Below are 20,023 nucleotides of genomic sequence, written 5' to 3'. Positions count from 1 at the left end.
GGAGAGCTATTCCATCTTTGCTGCACCACACCATCTGTCCCAGAGGATCTGCACCGCAGCGCTGGTCCCCTTCTGACCAGATACCAGAGGTGGCATTACAAACTTATCCATACATAAACTTTATTCCACCTATTTTACATGGACACCCAGGGCCATGGACCAGGTCACCGCCACATTCCCTTTAACCCCTTCCTGACATCCGACGTACTATCCCGTCCACGGTACCCGGGCCCGTATGACCGTGGACGGGATAGTACGTCGGGCCCTTTAATGCGGTACTGCGACTAAAGTCGCGGTGATCGCATTAAAATTCCGACGCCATCTCACCTTAGAAAAGATGGCGTCGGCATCCCGGGCTGCGATCCCGCCCCCCCGGCATCCAGATCGCTGTGATTGGCTGTTCAATTCTGAACAGCCAATCGCAGCGTTTCTCATTGGCTGAAACAATCAGCTTGGCTGAAACAATGAGGTCCTAGGCTGGGATCGAGTACCGATGTACTCGATCCTAGAGCCGGTGCCTGGCAACGCCAGGCACCGGCAAAAAGCACCCGGATTGGCGCGATCGCCGATCTGATCGATCGCGCCAATCGCAGTGCACAGCGGCGCTATATCGCCGCTGTGCCCTGCCAGTACCGGCCAGGATCGGTGCTATATTAGCACCGATCATAGGCTGGAGCCTGATGCAGGCCCAGCAGGAGTTGGCTGGCGCGATCGATTAGATCGGCGATCGCGCCAACCACAGGGCACAGCTGCGGTCACCATGTGACCGCTCTGTGCCCTGCTGGTGACCTGGGCATGACCTGCCTAGTAATCGGAGCTGTGAGATCCGATTCTAGGCAGCTGCCATGGTCACCAGGCAGATCAGGGATTGGTGGGATCGATGTAATCATTCGATCCCACCAATGACAGGTCACAGCAGCGATGTGACCGCTCTGTGACCTGCCTCTGACCTGTCTGCAGGGGTCCTCACTCTAGCTGAGGATTCCTGCAGAGAGGTCGGACGCAGCAAGAGCTCCTGTGCTGGGTATTGTGGTGCCACAGTTTGTAGCATCACAATCCCTGCAGAAGAAAGAAAACTTCAACTGTAAGTGTTAATTGATCCCTGATCCCCTGCCCAATCTATCTTCATCCCCCATCCCCCCTCCACCCCACTTTTGCGCCACCTCTGTGCGCAGCCGGCGAGCGTTGATCGGTGACGCAGTTCACCGATCAACACTCGAGCTCGCTTTTTTTCCCTTAGCCCCTTTTGCGCCACTTCCGTACACACATCCCGCAGCCGCAAAAGTTGGATAAGTGACACACGTCACTTATCCAAGCTTGTGCCTGCCGTTTTTCATTTTTTTCACCCCCCTTTGTGCCACCTAACTACAACCCTAACTGTTGATCCCTGCCCAATCTCTCTTCATCCAACCCAATCCCCCCATCCCCCTATTTTTACCCCCCTCCACCCCACTTTTGCGCCACCAAAAAGTTTGCTGAAGTGTACGTGCCCCAATGGGACATCTGCGTGGATGAGTCCTTGGTTCACTTCAAGGGAAGGCTGCGATTCCGTCAATACCTGCCCAGTAAGAGGGCCAGGTACGGAATCAAACTCTATAAGTTGTGTGAGAGTACCTCAGGGTACACCCACAAGTTTAGAGTTTACGAAGGGAAGGACACCCGGATTGAACCCCCTGAGTGTCCTCCTTTCCTGGGAGTGAGTGGGAAAATTGTGTGGGATTTGGTGCACCCACTGCTGGATAAAGGTTATCACCTCTACACTGATAACTTTTATACCAGCATCCCACTCTACAAATCCCTCTCTGAGCGACGTACCGCAGCCTGCGGTACTGTCCGCAAAAATCAGATGCCTCCCGAAGACGCTACTTGGGCAGATGCTCCGAAAAGGTGAGAGCAGAGCCCAATGTAGCGACCACCTGCTGGTGGTCAAGTACAAGGACAAGAGAGATGTCCATCTCTTGACCACCATACACGGTGATGGCAGTACCCTCTGCACTGTACGGGGTACCTCTACACAGGTCCGCAAACCGACATGTGTAGTGGGGTACAACAAAAACATGGGGGGGGGGGGGGGGAGTTGATCTCTCCGATCAACTCCTCCAAACGTACAATGCATTGAGGAAGGCCAAGGTGTGGTACAAGAAGCTGGCCGTGCACATCGTCCAAATGGCAATGCTCAACGCATTCCTGCTGTCACAATGTGCATGCCCCAGCGATACGACGTACCTTCAGTTCCAGGAGGTAGTGGTTAAGGCCCTGATGTTTGGCGCTCAGGAAGGAGCGGGCCCCAGTACTTCAGGAACTGAAGGTGCTCGTATTGTCCCAGGTCAGCATTTTCCGGGGGTGGTCCCGCCAACCCCAAGAAAAGGTAAGCCGCAAAAAAGGTGTCGAGTGTGTTACAAAAAAGGAATACGCAGGGACACCACTTATCAATGCGACACCTGCCCCGAAAAACCTGGCTTGTGCATGAAGGATTGCTTCAAATTGTACCACACCTCCATGCACTACTAATTTACATTAGATTAGTTGGGGGGCACATCTAGATTTGTTCTTTGGGGGTCTAGTATCCAAAATGATGTCATGTGTTTTTTTTTCCTGTTTAGGCACATCAGGGACTCTGCAAATGGAACATGACGCCAGCAGACCATCAAAGTCTGCATTCCAAAACAACACTACTTCCCTTTCGAGCCCTGACGTGTGCCCAAACAGTAGTTTTCTACCACATGTGGGATATCAGGGTACTCAGGACAAATTGGACAACAACTTTTGGGGTCCAATTTCTCCTGTTACTCTTGGGAAAATTAAAAATTGGGGACTAAATGATCATTTATGTGGGAACAAAACAGGATTTTATATTTTCACGCCTGGGCATTATAATGTTTAGTGAAACACTTGGGGGGGTTCAAAGTGGTCACCACACATCTAGATAAGTTCCTTAGGGGGTCTAGTTTCCAAAATGGGGTCACTTGTGGGGGTTTCCACTGTTTAGGCACATCAGACGCTCGTCAAACGTGACATGGCGTCCGATCTCAATTCCAGCCAATTTTAGGTTGAAAAAGTCAAACGGGGCTCCTTCCCTTCTGAGCCCTGCCATGTGCCTAAACAGTGGTCCCCCCCCCACATATTGGGTATCAGCATACTCAGGACAAATTTGACAACAACCTTTGGAGTCCAATTTCTCCTGTTACCCTTGGGAAAACAAAATATTGGGGACTAAATTATCATGTTTGTTGAAAAAATATGATTTTTTATTTTCACGCCCGGGTGTTATAAACTTCTGAGAAGCCCTTGGGGGTTCAAAGTGGTCACCACACATCTAGATAAGTTCCTTAGGGGGTCTAGTTTCCAAAATGGGGTCACTTGTGGGGGGTTTCCACTGTTTAGGCCCATCAGACGCTCGTCAAACGCGACATGGCGTCCGATCTCAATTCCAGCCAATTTTAGGTTGAAAACGTCAAACGGGGCTCCTTCTCTTCTGAGCCCTGCCATGTGCCCAAACAGTGGTTCCCCCCCCATATATTGGGTATCAGCGTACTCAGGACAAATTTGACAACAACTTTAGGGTCCAATTTCTCCTGTTACCCTTGGGAAAATAAAAAAAAATTGTTGCTAAAATATTATTTTTGTGACTAAAAAGTTAAATGTTCATTTTTTCCTTCCACGTTGCTTCTGCTCCTGTGAAGCACCTGAAGGGTTAATAATCTTCTTGAATGTAGTTTTGAGTAGCTTCAGGGGTGCAGTTTTTAGAATAGTGTCACTTTTGGGTATTTTCTGCCATATAGACCCCTCAAAGTGACTTCAAATGTGAGGTGGTCCCTAAAAAAAAAAATGGTTTTGTAAGTTTTGTTGTAAAAATTAGAAATCGCTGGTCAAATTTTAATCCTTATAACTTCCTAACAAAAAAAAAATGTTGTTTCCCAAATTGTGCTGATGTAAAGTAGACATGTGGGAAATGTTATTTAGTAATTATTTTGTGTCACATATTTCTCTGTTTTAAGGGCATACAAATTCAAAGTTTGAAAATTGCAAAATTTTCAAAATTTGCCATATTTCTGTTTTTTTCATAAATAAACGCAAGTTATAGCGAAAATTTTTTACCACTAAAGTGAAGTACAATATGTCACGAGAAAACAGTCTCAGAATCGCCGGGATCCGTTGAAGCGTTCCAGAGTTATTACCTTATAAAGGGACAGTGGTCAGAATTGTAAAAATTGGCCCGGTCATGAACGTGCAAACCACCCTTGGGGGTGAAGGGGTTAAGAGACCGGCCCGGTACCAAGTAAGTGTGAAACCAACCCCTCCACTTGCCCTTGGGTTGCTCCAGTATGTTCCCACAGTCAGTAAACACAGCGAGTGTACAACTCCATCACCCACAGTATGAAGTGAGCTCTGCCTAGGAGCAGAGTAATGTCTTGTTGCAGCCCTGCCACCAAGTCCCAGTGCCCGAAGACAATGTTACCTTCCCTTAGTCAGGTCCCTGATTTTAGCCATGCTAACAGCTCATATTACAGTAAAGCAATGGATGCAAAATATTTTTTATTTGTTTTACCAATTGACAGTAATTGTGATTGAGGCAGAGCCTCTTACCAAGCAGATTCATATCCAACAATTTTATTGCTCTACAGAAGCTCAGGAAGCCATTGTCCATTTGATAACTAATGATTAGCAGGGGGTAATGGAACATCAGTTGGGGGGTCTGCTTTATATGATATTATCGTATCACGGCAGTGCAGCACAGGCTCTTCACCCAAGCCAAGCTGGTAGGACCAGATGTACATTTTCTTCTGAGGTTGCAGAGTGACAGCAATGGTCTCTTCAATTTCAGTGGCTTCCCTCCATGTTTCCTTCTCAGTGTTGACACTGGATCCACCATATTCAGCCGACAGGGAGAACTGACACTTGGTGATTAAAGATGACAGACCATCAGTTTCTGCTGAGCATGAAGGGTACACCTTCCAGTTATGCTCTATATTAGATATCTTCTCCTTTTCATACCCGATCTTCTTGGTGACGCTCTTCTTCATCTCAATAGGGGTCTGTGAATCATTGCTGATGGTCTGGATGCATGACCATGCACCGTAAGCCGACCCCTTGGAAACACCTAAACCTCCTGGAAGGAAGGGGATGACACTGGGATGGAAGGAGAAGGCCTCAGAGTCGTCATTTGTGTTGAAATTAGTGCTTCTTAAGTATTGGATCCCCCACTTGTCATGAGGCTTCACAAAGTAAAAAGAATCAGCAATGCCAAAATAGTAAAGTCCATTCCTACAGTTGGGGTGCAGAGGAAATTCTGTGCCGTCTAAATCCTCACACATGTTCCTGGTTTTACGGTAGACACCTCGGCCCTGAAAGATGATATAGAAGTCATCAAAAGATGACAGGTAGTGGTCTCCTCCTTGGCAGTTGGGGTGTAGGGGGAAGATGATAGCGTCTGCATCTGTGGTCAGGTTTGTCACACGACGATATTGATCTCCTTTGATTATGTAGAACAGGTCGTCTTCATAAGCCACGTAATGATCTCCCCCTCTACAAGAAGGATGCAAGCTGAAGACCTCAAGATCTTCTCCACGGTGGAAGTTGGTCGATCTCATGTAGCAACCAAGATCTGAACGGACAATGTAATAATATTTGTTCACACCACAGAAATCCACCCCCTTGGCCAAGTTCTTGGGGACAATTTTTCCACTCATGATTGTGATCCTGGAAAAAAAAAAAAAAAAAAAAAAAAAAAATAAATATAAGTTAGTCTTGTTTTCATGAAGAAAAAACCTAGCATTTGAACAAGCCATTACTACATCAATAGGAAAACACGCCTGTAGTGCACATGGTACTCTTTTCCCCTATGGAAAAGTGTTGACATCTCAGTTCTTGGAGTTTCTGCTTGGAAAAAAAAAAGTAGACTTCTTTTCAGCTTATGATTACATGGTGCTAGACCAAAAACAAAACAGTAATGTTTGGTGGGTTTGTGGAATAAGTGATAAAGTTTTGAATAGTTATTCACAGCTTCATAGATGAGCATTGCTAGACAGGCTTCTAAATAACGAGCGCTTAAGGGAATCTGTCACCTCATTTTTGGCCTATAAGATGTGCCCACCGCCATCAGGGGCTTAGCTACAACATTCTATAATGCTGTAGATAAGCCCCTGATGTAACCTGAAAGATAAGAAAAACAAGTTAGATTATACTCACCCGGGGGTCCGGTCCATTGGGTGTTGCAGTCCGGTCTGGCGCCTCCCATCTTCTAGCGATGACGTCCTCCTCCTTACTTCTGCCGCGGCTCCTGCGCAGGCGTACTTTATCTTCCCTGTTGAGGGCAGAGTACTGCAGTGCGCAGGTGCTGGACCTCTGATCTTGCCCGGCACACTGCAGTACTCTGCCCTCAACAGGGAAGATAAAGTACGCCTGCGCAGGAGCCGCGGCAGAAGTGCGGCGCCCCTGAGGGTTCAGTCGCCACAGAGGTACTGCACCTCCTCCTGAGGTGTGGTACCCCACTATCCAGGTAAGGTGGAGACACCTGACCACACTCCAACACTTACATCCCACACCAGTAGTGTAGCAGAGCAACCTTTGTGGCTCCCTGCTTGGAACATTAAGAGTGCTGGGAGGTGGGTGGAGCTTAGACTGCACAAGAGTGGGAGAATGTTAGGACTAGGTCAATGTGAGAGAAGATCCCCCAAGAGGGATGGAGTGAAGGAGGTGCTGCAGCAGACTCCTGTGACCTGGAGCTGCTGGCACAGGAAAGAGCCATAGAAAGCCTGATTCTTCAGAAGGAAGATAGTTCTCTTCTCCTTATGTTCCGAACTAAACTAAGGACTAGGGTCAGAGCAGAGCCCTTCCTCAAGTTTGAAGCGCATGGCCGGGGTCCGATTCCCGAGGTTGTATGGATACTAATGGTCCTGCAGCAGAAACCGGAGGAATAGAAGTCGTCACCACAGCAATGTGGGTAAGCCAGACATGGTAGCAAGGAGTCCCCGAAGCAGGCTACAGCTGTCTGCAGTACAAGGAGAGTTCTAAGTAACATCAAGAAGGAGGAACTTGAGTTTAATACGCAACTACAATTACTTCAGATTAGGTGCTAGTGTGGAGATGTTCAGAGAAAGCACATGTTGGAGGAGTGCTGGAAAGGTGTACTTTACCTTGCCTGGGAGGTGACTGAGCCCCTGACCTGGAGGACACGGCACTGAAGCGGGCATCTGTGTGTACCAGACTGAGTAAAGCCTTTGGAACTACATGCCCTTGTGTCCTCCACTTATTCTTGCACCTTACACCCGACTGCTACATCTACTTCTTTACACCATCTCCCCACTTACCAACCTCATCTACACTGCCCTGGGACTACAGCTCCACCTGTGGGGAGCTTCAACATCATTGCTGCACCACACCATCTGTCCCAGAGTAGCAACCTTGCAGCGCTGGTCAAACTGACCAGAAACCACAGGTGGCGTCACGAATCTCCTCAACAACTTTATCCCCATCACTCTACCCCTTTTACATTGACCGCCTGAGGCCACGGACCGGGTCACTGCCACATCTCCCATTGTAATCAACGGGCCCGGCACCGAGTACCCCACGGCCTCTGGGGGGCGAGTCAGAAGCAAGACAAGAGGACATAATCGCTAGAAGATGGGAGGAGTCAGACCGCGACACCCATCGACTGGACCCCTGGGCGAGCATAGTGAAAACTGAAAGACAAGCCCCTGATATAACTCATTTTTCTTATCTACAGCATTACAGAATGCTGTAGCCAAGCCCCTGATGTCAGTGGCCGCACCTCATAGGCCAAAAGTGAGGCGACAGAGTCCCTTTAAGCAACAAATTGTATCAGCTCTTGCGATATTAACACTTGTTCACTACCTCTACGAGACCGACCACTGCTGCTGTCTCACTTGTAAGCACTGCGCTGAAGCTGGCCAGGTTCAGGAGGCTACAGCTTCATAGCAGCGCTTACAAGCTCAGAGGAAGAAAGCTTGTCAGCACTGGGCTCTATGCAGCAGAGGTCGGTCTCCAGCTTTACAGCTGAGAATTTTAATAAGTAGGAGACTTAAATTTTGTAAAGTCAAACAATTTCAATCCAACAACTCTCATTAATAAAGGTTTATTGCTGGCTTTATAAAAGGTTTTGTCTGAGTGTTTACATGGCAATGCCACCACCACTACAGATCTCTTATTACACCACATGTTCTTCCCTTTTCTGCCGCTCACATCTGAATCTTGCGGATGCTTCTACTACAAAGCCAATTCATCAGGACTAGCGGTTATCAGTGATGAGGGAGCAATGGTGGAAGAGACCAGACTCATGATGCTGCATTGTACAGCCGCCATGTGCCACCCCCAGAAAGGTCTCCAGTCAGACTGGCGGCCACTTCTGTTGTAGTTTTTTACACTACCTGTGAAATACATTATCAGGCCGATCTCAGCCTCCTCCCGCCAAGCACCATGTTGTCAGAAAAGATACCGAAGCCATCAAAAGAATAAAGCTGCATCCACACTGCAATGTTTAATGACCGCTGTCGGGCAGCACGCTTGTTAGTCGCCAGGCTGCCATTGTTCTTCATGGCGCAGGTCCTGTTTATACAGGATGATGTGCTGCCGAGGACGGTGATTGTTTTCTGCTGCAGAGACTGTCACCTGACAAGTGGGATCCAAGGGGCAAAAGTTTCTCCTTGCGGAGAACATGTCAAGGTGAGGAGACTTAAACTGCAATGCTCCTCTGGGAAATTACAGAGTCTTTCTTCAGAGAGGAAGAGGACTAGAACTCTAGCGCCACCGATAGGAAATAGCAATCTTAAAAAAAAAAAAAAAGTCAGTATCAACTGAGCCTTGCCACATGATGTAGGATAAAAGCAAAAAAATCTCAGTTTGCAGGCACGTTTTTGAGGTACTGCCCCTTCCTATAGGTGGCGCTAGAGTTATAGTCCTCTCTGAAGGCATAATTTGCACCTGACAAGTGAGCATGTTGTATCTGCATGGTCAGAATTCCCAGGAACCCATGTTCCCCAAATTTGTGCAGAGCAAATCTCTACATAACTGAACTCTGCAGAAGCCTGTGCAACATGTCAGTTGTAAGATCATGTTCACATATTGCATTGTTTTCTGCAGATAAAACCTGCTCTTGGCAGTAAAGAAGCTGAATTGTCATTTGTGTTTATTTGCATTTTTTGCCCTCTTTGATTAAAAAAAAAAAAAAAAAAAAAAAAAAAAAAAAAAAAGTATGAGAATTCTGAAGTCTCAGCTTTTGCTGATACGGAGTTTTCCCATTTGCATTAAAAAACAAAAATGCAACATGTGAACATAGCCATAGGTTTTATTCTCCTGACAGATTTTAAATAAACTGCAGCATATTTATAGTGTTTTTTTCACCCATGGGAAACAATGGGTAAGTACAAAAACAGAGGCATCAGTTTTTGCTGCAAAATTCTGAAGGTAATTAAATCAGGCTTTCTTGGGGCCACTAAACATTATCAACATGCACGACAGACAAAAACCCACAGCTTCTTTAGAGCAGGTTTTGCCTGCACAAAAATAGTGTGTGTGAACATTGTCTGAATTCCATTGTAAGACTAACTGATGGATTCAGCCCCTTAGTCTTAGGTAGCTGAGCTCTGATAGCAGCAGTTAAGGGGTTAACAGCAGCAATCAATTTCTGACAATTGCAGCATTCAAACTGGTTGTCATGTTGGTATTTCTGTGAAGCTTACAGCCATTTACTGTAATTCAGATTATTGTTCTATGTAGATTGAGGAGCAATAACAAGCTCAAGTATGTAGGGGACAAAAAAAAAAAAAAAAAAAAAACCCACCAGAAAAAGTTTGGATTTTCACATCTCAAAGCAACATATCTATGTAAAAGCCGCTGTAATGGTCATTAAAGCTATTACTTAATGCAAAAACTCCACATGTACAGTGGGGTTGGCGCTGCATTCACAGCTCTCCAGCATCTCCCCCATTTCTTTGCCTGTGTGATGACCGGTCACTCGTCTCCTCCACCTGAGAGCTCACACATTCCCTGGGGCAGCAGAGATGTAGTAAAGCCTCAATGAAGCAGCAATAGCTGAATCATCAGATCTGTGCAAGGAATAACAGAGACAAGAGCAATGTGTGGTTTAAGGCTGCGTTCCCACAATCAGGAATAGCAGCAGTTTGGATGCAGCACATTTACACTGCATGCTGCATTACAAGCAGAGTGGATGGGATTTATAGGAATCTTCTGCCCACTGTGCTGCCATTTATTGCTGTGCAAATTCACCCATGGTGCAGGTTTATGAGCCGCAGCAGGTTCGTTTTTGTACCAGAGAAAGTCTCCACTGTGGATTTTAACCACTAAGTTATATGTGGTAAATCCACGTGTACTGACAAACAAGTGCAGTAATTCGAATAAAGCAAAAATACGACTATTCCTGATCGGATTGCCCTACAATCTGCAAAACATCACTCATCCTATACACCCCTAACAGGAGCCAATGCACAAGCAATGGTGTCATTTAGATGCTGCACTGATTGATGGCAGCAGCAGGTAAACAGTCAACAGCAGCAATCAGAGTTCACTCCGGCCACTGCAGTTACACAGATGCCACAACCTGTATCAAATATTACAGGCCATTTAGGGGGTTAATGATATGAAGACAAATTGCTAAAGATACAAATCTTGATTAAACAGCAGATCATTTTCTGATGACACCATAAGAAAAATGCTACAAGCAGCAAAAGTAAAGACTCAATGGGATCCACTCACTGGCCTTCAGCTCCAGCCACCACAATCCTTCCTCCTGCACTACAGGACACATCACCAACTCCACTGCTCCGCCCTTCTTATACCGCTGCACATCATTAGCTGACATCTGATTGGCTGAGCTAAAGCTCATCTCAGGTCACTGGTAAACTCTGCAGCTGATTGGTCTACTGGTGGGTGTGGTCTTGAAGCAGACATCTGTATGGGATGTGGAGGGAAATCAGGGGCGGAGCCTCGTGTGCATACATTTGTTATATGCAACCGGCGACATCTGCAGAAAGCGTTACCGTCTGCGAGGTGTCGACATTAACCGGGATATTTTCGTATTGCGCATTTCGTTATTTTTTTCCCCTCTTCTTCTTCTTCTTCCAAGAGCCATACCAGTTTTTTTTTAATTCTCTTTGTCCCCATAGCTGCAGGAGAACTTTGTTGTTTTGTGGGACGAGTTGTAGTTTTGAATGACACCTTTCATTTAACCAAGCCGCACATGCAGTGAAATTGTGAAAAAAGCCTACAATTGCCCAAGATTTTTGGGGTTTTGGTTTTACAGGGTTAATTGTAAAAATGTCCTGGTAGTATGATCGTTCAGCTCAGTGTGATTATGGCCGTACAAAAGTTGTAACTTTTTTCCCAGTTTAAGTAGTTAAAAAACTCATAGCATTTAAAAAAACAAAAACTGTCGGGGGCGCTGATGGGTTTCCCTGACGGCAAGGGGTCTGCTGAAGACTCTTGTGTGTGTGATGACTGTGCTGCTGTAAAACTTCTAGCTGACGTTCATAGGAGACCATGATTTCTATAATACTCATTGATACCGCGGCATTGCTGTACATGGCACAAGGGATCAGATGACCACAGGTTCAAGTCCCCTAAGAAAACCAACAAATACAATAAAAAAATTAAAAATTTCAATTTTTAAAGAGGTCAAATCACCCCCCCCCCCCCATTTACCGCTACAAAATTAAGTAATAAAAAAATAAACATACGGTATTTGGAATCACTGCATTTGCAAAGGTACAATCTATAAAAATATAAACTAAATCAATGTGAATGGTAAATGGTGTAATGAGGGGAAAAAAAAAAATCAAAATTCCAGGTTTTCCACTGCCCCCTACAACACAAAAAAAAATGAGGCAGCTCCATAGGACGACAATTAAAAACTTTACGGCTCTTGGAAAATGGAACCACAAGAGAAACTTATTTTTAAAATTTTACAAATTTTTTTTTTCACTACTTAAAGCAAAAAACCATGCATGTTGGGTGTCACCGTAAGGCTATGTTCCCACTATCTGTTTTTTTGCTGCAGCAAAAATATGCAAAATAAAAAACACAATAAAAGCTCATAGTGGGAATGTAGCCTAATTGTGCTGAACTGGAGAATCATATTGCAAGGTCATGTTCACTGCAAAATGAACGCTGAAAAAAAAAAAAGAATTGAGAAAATGCTCATTTTTGCTATTTTGCCACACCTGGAATTTTTTTTTTTTTCTTTAACTTTTTTCCGTTATATCATAAGATGAAAATGTAATTCAAAAGTATGACTCGTCCCACAATAAAAACAAAACACAAGCCCTGACACGGTTATTTCAGCGTTAAAATAAACCAATGTTATGGCTCTTGGAATATGGGGGGGGGGGGGGGGGATAGATTGAAAGCGCAAAACTGCCTGGTCAGGAAAGGGTTAATCACAAGATGGTCTTATTTTCATTCAAAAGGCATTGAAATAATGGAAATAAGTCAATGCGAAGGCGGATGTGTATAATTTATAACATTTCAACATTTTTGTATATATATGTATTGAGTAGATCGATGTTCTTCAACACTACAACTCTCAGCAGTTGTGGAGCAGCTGGATGGCAGTAGGACGCTAGCGGCGTGTGAGCTGGAGAGTTCTTCAGCCTCCCTGTTGGTCCTGGAGTTCGTCTTTTATGGTGTGACCACTTGGATGTCTCTTTGTTCATCCACATGTAGATGTTGTGTTCATCTGTGCATAGAGTATGGTCAAGTTATTATGGAGGACAGACTTCGGGCCATCACTTGTTTGGCGAGATGACAGACTAAAGGAATGGCTGTCAATCGGGTGATGGGGCAGGTGATGTTCAGGCCAAGGAAAAGTTGGGTGCTGATGGAAGTATTGCGCACCACCATCACGCTAATAAGAGGGAGTCCATAAAGGAGGATTGTGAGATGTGTAGGCCAGGACCTGCTTTCTAATACAAGCAGTTTTTGCCCCTCCAATGGTCGCCTGGAGACAGGCTGCTGTGAGGTAGAAGTCAGGAGACATGTTGTGTAGCTGTGAAGGAAGTCACCAGCAGAACGTGAATGATCCCTCACAGAAGAGCAATGCAGCTGCTTTGCCGAATGAGGGCGTCTGAGCTGGTAAGTTATCGCTATTGGCCCAATTGGATCATGTTGTGAACCAGGAAGCTTACTTGTGTCCCATGTGAGCCACCATAAGTGTACACTCAGCTCTGTGAGGCTGATCGTCAGCTTGGTATCAGACCAGAGTTGGTTTTGTGCTGAAGCCTTGGGAAAGTCTGTAGTTTGGGATATAGGAGGATTCCTGTCTTAGTGGGTCAGTGACTTGGCTACAGTGAGGTCTAGCTGCCCTGTAGGCCCGAGATGTTTGGTCTAGTTTGGGACAATATTTCCAAACAAGGTCAAGTAGCCTAGGAAGGGGGCTGGCGATGAAGAAAGTGGACACTCAAAAGTTGTGTCATAGAAGGTGCCTGAGTGATTACAAGATCTGAAGTGTGGTAGACCATTTATGGAAATCCTTGTAAATATACTTAAATATGTTGTATATAAGGAGGGGGGGGGGGGTTGTGGCCCTTAGAACACACAAAACTGCAAGGGAAGTGTATAGTAATTGAAGACTCCAGGTGGCGATCAAACTGACCCATTATTTCTTCTCAGCCATTGCTCCATCTAAGAATAATCAACTCCAATGTCATGTCCAGTGGCACCCCCGATATGGCACTAGACAGGGAGGGGACCAACTATATATGCATGGCTTTACCATAGAGTTGTACACTAGTGGACATCCCTTTTAAAAAGAACACATTTGATTTTTCTCGTGTTATTAGTGAGATACATGGTCATGTGCCGAGAGATTACACAGGTCCTGCCTAGCTACAGAGGCTGGCATCCAAGTTTTGACCATAAATGGTGGCTTCTCTTATTGAAGTCTGTCCCTATACAGCCACAGAAATATATAATTGGATATCACACCTCACATGTGTTGTGGCCTATCCAAGAGACAGCTGGTAGCTACCATTTTTAGCCTGTAGCTTATAATTAACTCCCCATCGTATACCGTTTTGTCCCCTATACATTTGACTTTGGATGGGGGGGGGGGGGGGGGCCCACCATTGAGCATTTTTAATTTGAATAAATTAGTCATTTTATAAGGGGGGGGGGGTTCCTTTAGCTTCACTAGGTTGCCCCTTCCCCTACCCCTTATTTTTGGGGATCCAGTTATTCAGGGTGTCTGTACTTATGCCCTGTCTAGGCTTTGTTACCTTAAAAGGGAAGATTTAGGGGTGCACACTGGGTTTATTTTTAAAACTTTAAATGGAAAGGGTGGACAGAACCATTGAGCCAACAAAGTCGAACCATTTAAAAGGAGATCTGAACTTACGATCACCTGGTCACAGGTTCTTCTGTATTTTATATTCAGCAGTCTATGAAGTTCTGGGCCCTCTGCTGACATGTGAACCCAGCGACACCCTGTGATTGTCATCCTAGTTCTCACACCAGAGAGGGGACCTTCTCTGATTAACCATTAGATGCTGCAGTTACCTATAGTATCCAAGGCCTGAAACTTAGAGCCGACTTCCACTGATGGTGACTGGGAAGCGGCTGGTGTACAATGCCTCACCACCCACAGTATGAAGTGAGCCCTGCCTAGGAAGAGGGCAACGTCTTGTCCCAGCCCTGCCACCAACTCCCGTAAGGGAGGGTGTTCTGACTGTACCCCCTGTAGTTATGCCCCTGGTTTTAGCCAAGTTGACCTCTTGTATTACAGTAAAGCAACAGTGGATCAAAGCTTTTATTTATTGATTTTTCCAATTCACAGAAGTTGTGACCAAAACAAAGCCTCTAGCAGGCTCATACCCAACAATGGCTGACAATTCTTGCTCTACAGAAACCATTGTCCATTTGATAACTAATGCTTAGCAGGGGGGTAATGGAACATCAGTTGGGGGGTCTGCGTTATATGATATTTTCATATCACGGCAGTGCAGCACAGGCTCTTCACCCAAGCCAAGCTGGTAGGACCAGACGTACATTTTCTTCTGAGGTTGCAGAGACACAGCAATGGTCTCCTCAATTTCACTGGCTTCACTCCATGTTTCCTTCTCAGTGTTGACACTGGATCCACCATATTCAGCCGACAGGGAGAACTGACACTTGGCGATTAAAGATGCCAGACCAGTTTCTGCCGAGCACACCTTCCAGTTTTGCTCTATACTACATATCTTCTCCTTTTCATACCCAATTTTCTTGGTGATGTTTTTCTTCATCTCAATAGGGGTCTGTGAATCATTGCTGATGGTCTGGATGCATGACCATTCACCGTAAGCCGACCCCTTGGAAACCCCTAAACCCCCTGGAAGGAAGGGGATGACGCTGGGATGGAAGGAGAAGGCCTCAGAGTTGTCATTTGTGTTGAAGTTAGTGCTTCTCAAGTATTGGATCCCCTTGTCATGAGGCTTCACAAAGTAATAAGAATCAGCAATACCAAAGTAGTAAAGTCCGTTCCTACAGTTGGGGTGCAGAGGAAATTCTGTGCCATCTGTATCCTCACACATGTTCCTGGTTTTACGGTAGACACCTCGGCTCTGAAAGATGATATAGAAGTCCTCAAAAGACGACAGGTAGTGGTCTCCTCCTTGGCAGTTGGGGTGTAGGGGGTAGATGACGGCGTCTGCATCTGTGGTCAGGTTTGTCACACGACGATATTGATCTCCCTTTATTATGTAGAACAGGTCGTTTTTATAAGCCACGTAATGATCTCCCCCTCTACAAGAAGGATGCAAGCTGAAGACCTCAAGATCTTCTCCACGGTGGAAGTCGGTCGATCTCATGTAGCAACCAAGATCTGAACGGACAATGTAATAATATTTGTTCACACCACAGAAATCCACCCCCTTGGCCAAGTTCTTGGGGACAATTTTTCCACTCATGATTGTGATCCTGGAAAAAAAAAAAAAAAAAAAAAAAAAAAAAAAAAGTGTATGTTAGTGTTGACATGCAGGAAAACTAGCATTTGAACAAGCCATTACTACATCAATAGGAATATACGCCTATCGTGCACATGGTACTTTTCCCCCCCCCCTATGGAAAAGTGTTGACATCTCAGGTCTTAGAGTTTCTGCTTGAAAAGAGTAAAGTAAGGGTTTGTGGATTAAGTGATAAAGTTCTGGAGTGTTATTCACAGCTTCATAGATGGGCATTGTTAGACAGGCTTCTAAATAACGAGCACTTAAGCAACAAATTGTATCAGCTCTTGCGATATTAACACTTGTTCACATGTCTAGGAGACAGACCACTGCTGCTGTCTCACTTGTAAGCACTGCGCTGAAGCTGGCCAGGTTCAGGATACAGCTTCATAGCAGCACTTACAAGATCAGTAGAACAAAGCTTTCCAGCACTGCGCTCTATGCAGCAGAGGTCGGTCTCCATTTAAACAAACGAGTTATGACTTTTACAGCTGAGAATTTTAACAAGTAGAAGACTGAAGTTGCTCGAGTTTACAAAATCTATCCAACAATTCTCATTAAGGGTTATTGCTGTCTTTAAAAGAGGTTGTGTCTCTGGTAAAGACCCAAGGTTGTTGCAAGTGCCACTATGGCCAGAACTACAGGTCACTTACTACACCACATGTTCTTCCCTTTTCTGCCACTCACATCTGGATCTTGCAGCTGCTTCTACTGCAATGTTTAATGACTGTTGTCTGGCAGCACGCTTGTTAGTTGCCAGGCTGCCATTGTTCTTTGGCACAGGTCCTGTGCAGCAGAAAAGATAGTTTCCCCTGACAAGTGGGATGTGTGATATGCTATATGGATATCATTTTGTGTATATTGCTATTTCACTGATTTGCATAGTGTTAATCTTGATGCCTTGTATGTCTGCAGCCTGACTTTTATCTATGACTCTTGATGACCCCCTGTAGTGTCATAATCCCCCAGGCACCTTTTGTCAAGTCTGGGAGGCCTGAAAACCACCCCCAACCTGTTTGACTCTCCCTGGACATAGTGAGGGGGCTGGGGAGGATAGGGGCTGGGCAAGTCAGTTGCTGTGTGCAGAGCATGGTCTGAAGACAGGACTTCGGAGAGAAAGAAGAATATATGGAACATGTTTTCACTGTCAGCTGGATTTTGGACTCTCATCTCCCTGGACGTGTTATACTGTTACTGAACTGCATTCAGATTCTGGACTATATCCTTTGTGGGGTGGACTGAATATGGACCTTTCATATTTTTGCTTAAATAAATGTCTTGGAATTGTTCACTCTCCTCTTACTCTGTTGATTGTGTGATACCAGAGAAGGACCCCGTGACAGGATGTAAGGGGTTTCTCCTTGCAGAGAGCAACATGTCAAGCCTTACATGCCAGAGTGAGGAGACTTAAGCTGCAATGCTACTCTGGGAAATAACAAATAGTCTCTTCAGAGGGGAAGACTACTAGAAAACTAGCACCACCTATAGGAAGTAGCAGTCTTAAAAAGTCAATATTGACCATTTAATGAGCCTTGTCATATAACTTGGCTAAAAGCCAAAAATCACAATTTGCAGACTGTTTCAGGGTACTGCTCCTTGTCAATGGAAAGTGAGAGGTGTGAAGAGACATTTTACATATTTCCTCCCCAAAAAAAAAAAAAAAAAAAAAAAAAAAAAAAAACACACCTCAGCATGTCAGGCTTGACATGCTAACCTCACAAGGAGAAAATGTTACCCATTGGATCCTAGTCAGATGCCTCTCACCTGGCCAAACCAGATCTCATGCTTTTCACTGATGGGGAGCAGTACCCTGAAACAGTCTGCAAATTGAGATTTTGGCTTTAATCCGAAGTCACCTGACAAGACTTGTTAAAGGAGTAGATATTGATTGGTGGTACTAGAGCTGTAGTCCTCTCCCTCTCTGAAGACTTCACCTGACAATGAGCATTTTGTTTGTCAGCAGTCTGTTTAAGCTGCATGATCATCATGACAAGATAATTCCTTCCTAGGAACACTTATTCCCCAAAGTTGTGCAGAGCAAGTTTCTTCATAACTGAACTCTGCAGAAGCCTGTCAATTGATTGTAGGTCATGTTCACATATTACCTTCTTTTCTGCAGATAGAACCTGCTTTTGCCAGTAAAGAAGCTGATGTGTCATTTGTTTGCACACATTGGTCTAAGGAAAAAAAAAAAAAAAAAAAAAAATGCAGCAGAGTCTCTGAAAGTGATGACAAGCTGCAGAATAATAAAGATGCATTTTAACAATTCGGGGGGGGGGGGGGGGGGGAACTGAAATCTCAGCTATTGCTGATACTGAGGGTTGTATTAAAAAAAAAAAACAAATGCAACATGTGAACAAAGCTGTAGGTTTTAATTTTCCTCCACTGATTTTAAAGAACTGCAGGATGTGACTTTTAAACATATTTCCAGTGTTTTTTCATCCATAGGAAACAATGGGCAAGTGCAAAAATAGAGGCATCTGTTTTTGCTGCAAAATTTCTTAAGTTAAATCCGGCTCTCTTGGGGGGGGGGGGGTGTCACTAAACATTATCAACATGCACAAGAGACAAAGACAAAACCAAAAACAGCTTCTTTAGAGCAGGTATTGCCTGCTGAAAGATTCAATGTGTGAACATCATCTGAACTCCAGTGTAAGACTAAATTATGATTCAGGCCTTTAGTTGCAGCTGAGCTCTGATAGCAGCAGTTAAAGGGTTAACAGCAGCAATCAATTTCTGCTTAGGGCAAATGCAGCATTCAAGCTGGCTGTCAGGTTGGCATTTATGTGACACTTATTAATTAAGTATGCAAGGGACAAAACAAATTTCTCCAGTTTTTTTATTTTCACACTCCAAAGCAACATATGTATGTAAAGCTGCTGTCATTACATCTATTCTTTTATGCAAAAAGCCACAAGTGCAGTGGAGTTGGCACTGCAGTTACAGCCCATTTCTCCACCTGTGTGATGACCAGTCACTCCTCTCCCCCAGCTGAGATCTCACACATTCCCTGGGGCAGCGGAGGTGTAGTAACACCTCACTGAAGTAACAGCTGAATTGTCAGCTGCCCCAAGAGTAATGTGTGGTTTAAGGCTGCATTCCCACAATCAGGAGTAGCTGCAGTTTGGACGCAGCAAATTTACAATGTGAGCTACATTACAAGCAGAGTGGATGGGATTCATAGGAAGCTCCTGCCCACTGTGCTGCCATTTATTGCTGTGTACATTCACCCATGGTGCAGGTTTATGAGCCACAGCATGTTCATTTCTGTACTGATGAAACTACAGTAGTTTCCACTGCAGATATTAACAAATAAATTACACATAGTAAGTCCACATGTACTGAAAAGTGCAGCAATTAAAACAAAGCAAAAACCACTACTATTCCTGATCAGTGCACACTACAACCTGCAAATCATAACATATACACCACAGCCAGTTGCTGGGAGCCAGTGCACAAGCAATGGTGTCATTTAGATGCTGCACTGATTGATGGCAGCAGCAGGTAAACAGTCAACAGCAGCAATCAGAGCTCACTCCAGCCACTGCAGTTACACAGATACCACAACCTGTAACAAACACATCAGAGGCCATTTAGGGGTTAATGATATGAAGACAAACTGCTAAAGATACAAATCCTGATTAAACAGATCATTTTCTGATGACATTTTCCCACCATAAGAAAAATACTACAAGCAGCAAAAGTAAAAACTCAACAGAATCCACTCACTGACCTTTCCTGCCACACAATGCAGAGCCCACTCCTTCCTCCTACACCACAGACTGCAGGTCCCATCACCTCCTGCACCGCTCCGCCCTTCTTATACTGCTCCTTATTGGCTGACATCTGATTGGCTGAGCTAAAGGTCATCTCAGGTCAGTACTAAACTCTGCGGCTGATTGGACGATCGGTGGGTGTGGTCTCGGTGGGTGTGGTCTCGGTGCAGATGTCTGTGTGAGATGTGGAGGGAAATCAGGGGCGGAGCCTCGTGTGCAGACATCTGTTATATGCAAACAGCTACATCTGCAGAAAATGATAAGACCATGTGCACACGATCAGTATTTGGAGCCCAA

At 45.0% G+C, this 20,023-nt stretch overlaps 2 protein-coding genes across 3 annotated transcripts; both read right to left on the bottom strand.

The window, feature by feature from the left end:
• Positions 1 to 4,519: 4,519 nt before the first annotated feature.
• On the bottom strand, positions 4,520 to 10,884 carry LOC141049267 (uncharacterized). The gene is made up of 2 exons (XM_073545522.1): positions 10,732 to 10,884; positions 4,520 to 5,700 (listed from the first exon to the last, which is right to left on the bottom strand). The coding sequence occupies exon 2, from the start codon at positions 5,688 to 5,690 to the stop codon at positions 4,656 to 4,658; it is 1,035 nt and encodes a 344-aa protein (XP_073401623.1). The 5' UTR covers positions 5,691 to 5,700; positions 10,732 to 10,884; the 3' UTR covers positions 4,520 to 4,655.
• A 3,878-nt stretch (positions 10,885 to 14,762) lies between these two features.
• LOC141049266 (uncharacterized) lies at positions 14,763 to 19,835 on the bottom strand. Of its 2 annotated transcripts, none has more exons than XM_073545520.1 (2): positions 19,684 to 19,835; positions 14,763 to 15,924 (listed from the first exon to the last, which is right to left on the bottom strand). In XM_073545520.1, exons 1-2 carry the CDS (start codon positions 19,818 to 19,820, stop codon positions 14,901 to 14,903), a joined length of 1,161 nt encoding a protein of 386 aa, XP_073401621.1. In that variant the 5' UTR covers positions 19,821 to 19,835; the 3' UTR covers positions 14,763 to 14,900. The 2 variants fall into 2 exon arrangements, with proteins under 2 accessions (XP_073401621.1, XP_073401622.1); XM_073545521.1 differs by lacking the exon at positions 19,684 to 19,835 and adding an exon at positions 18,056 to 18,150.
• Positions 19,836 to 20,023: the final 188 nt, after the last annotated feature.

This window comes from Dendrobates tinctorius, unplaced genomic scaffold, assembly GCF_039654945.1.
Source record: "Dendrobates tinctorius isolate UK_male_01 unplaced genomic scaffold, ASM3965494v1 ptg000143l, whole genome shotgun sequence".
In the NCBI taxonomy this organism is placed as follows: Eukaryota; Metazoa; Chordata; class Amphibia; order Anura; family Dendrobatidae; genus Dendrobates; species Dendrobates tinctorius.
Note: the sequence above shows the minus strand (reverse complement) of the source record. Positions and strands in the feature narration are given on the sequence as shown.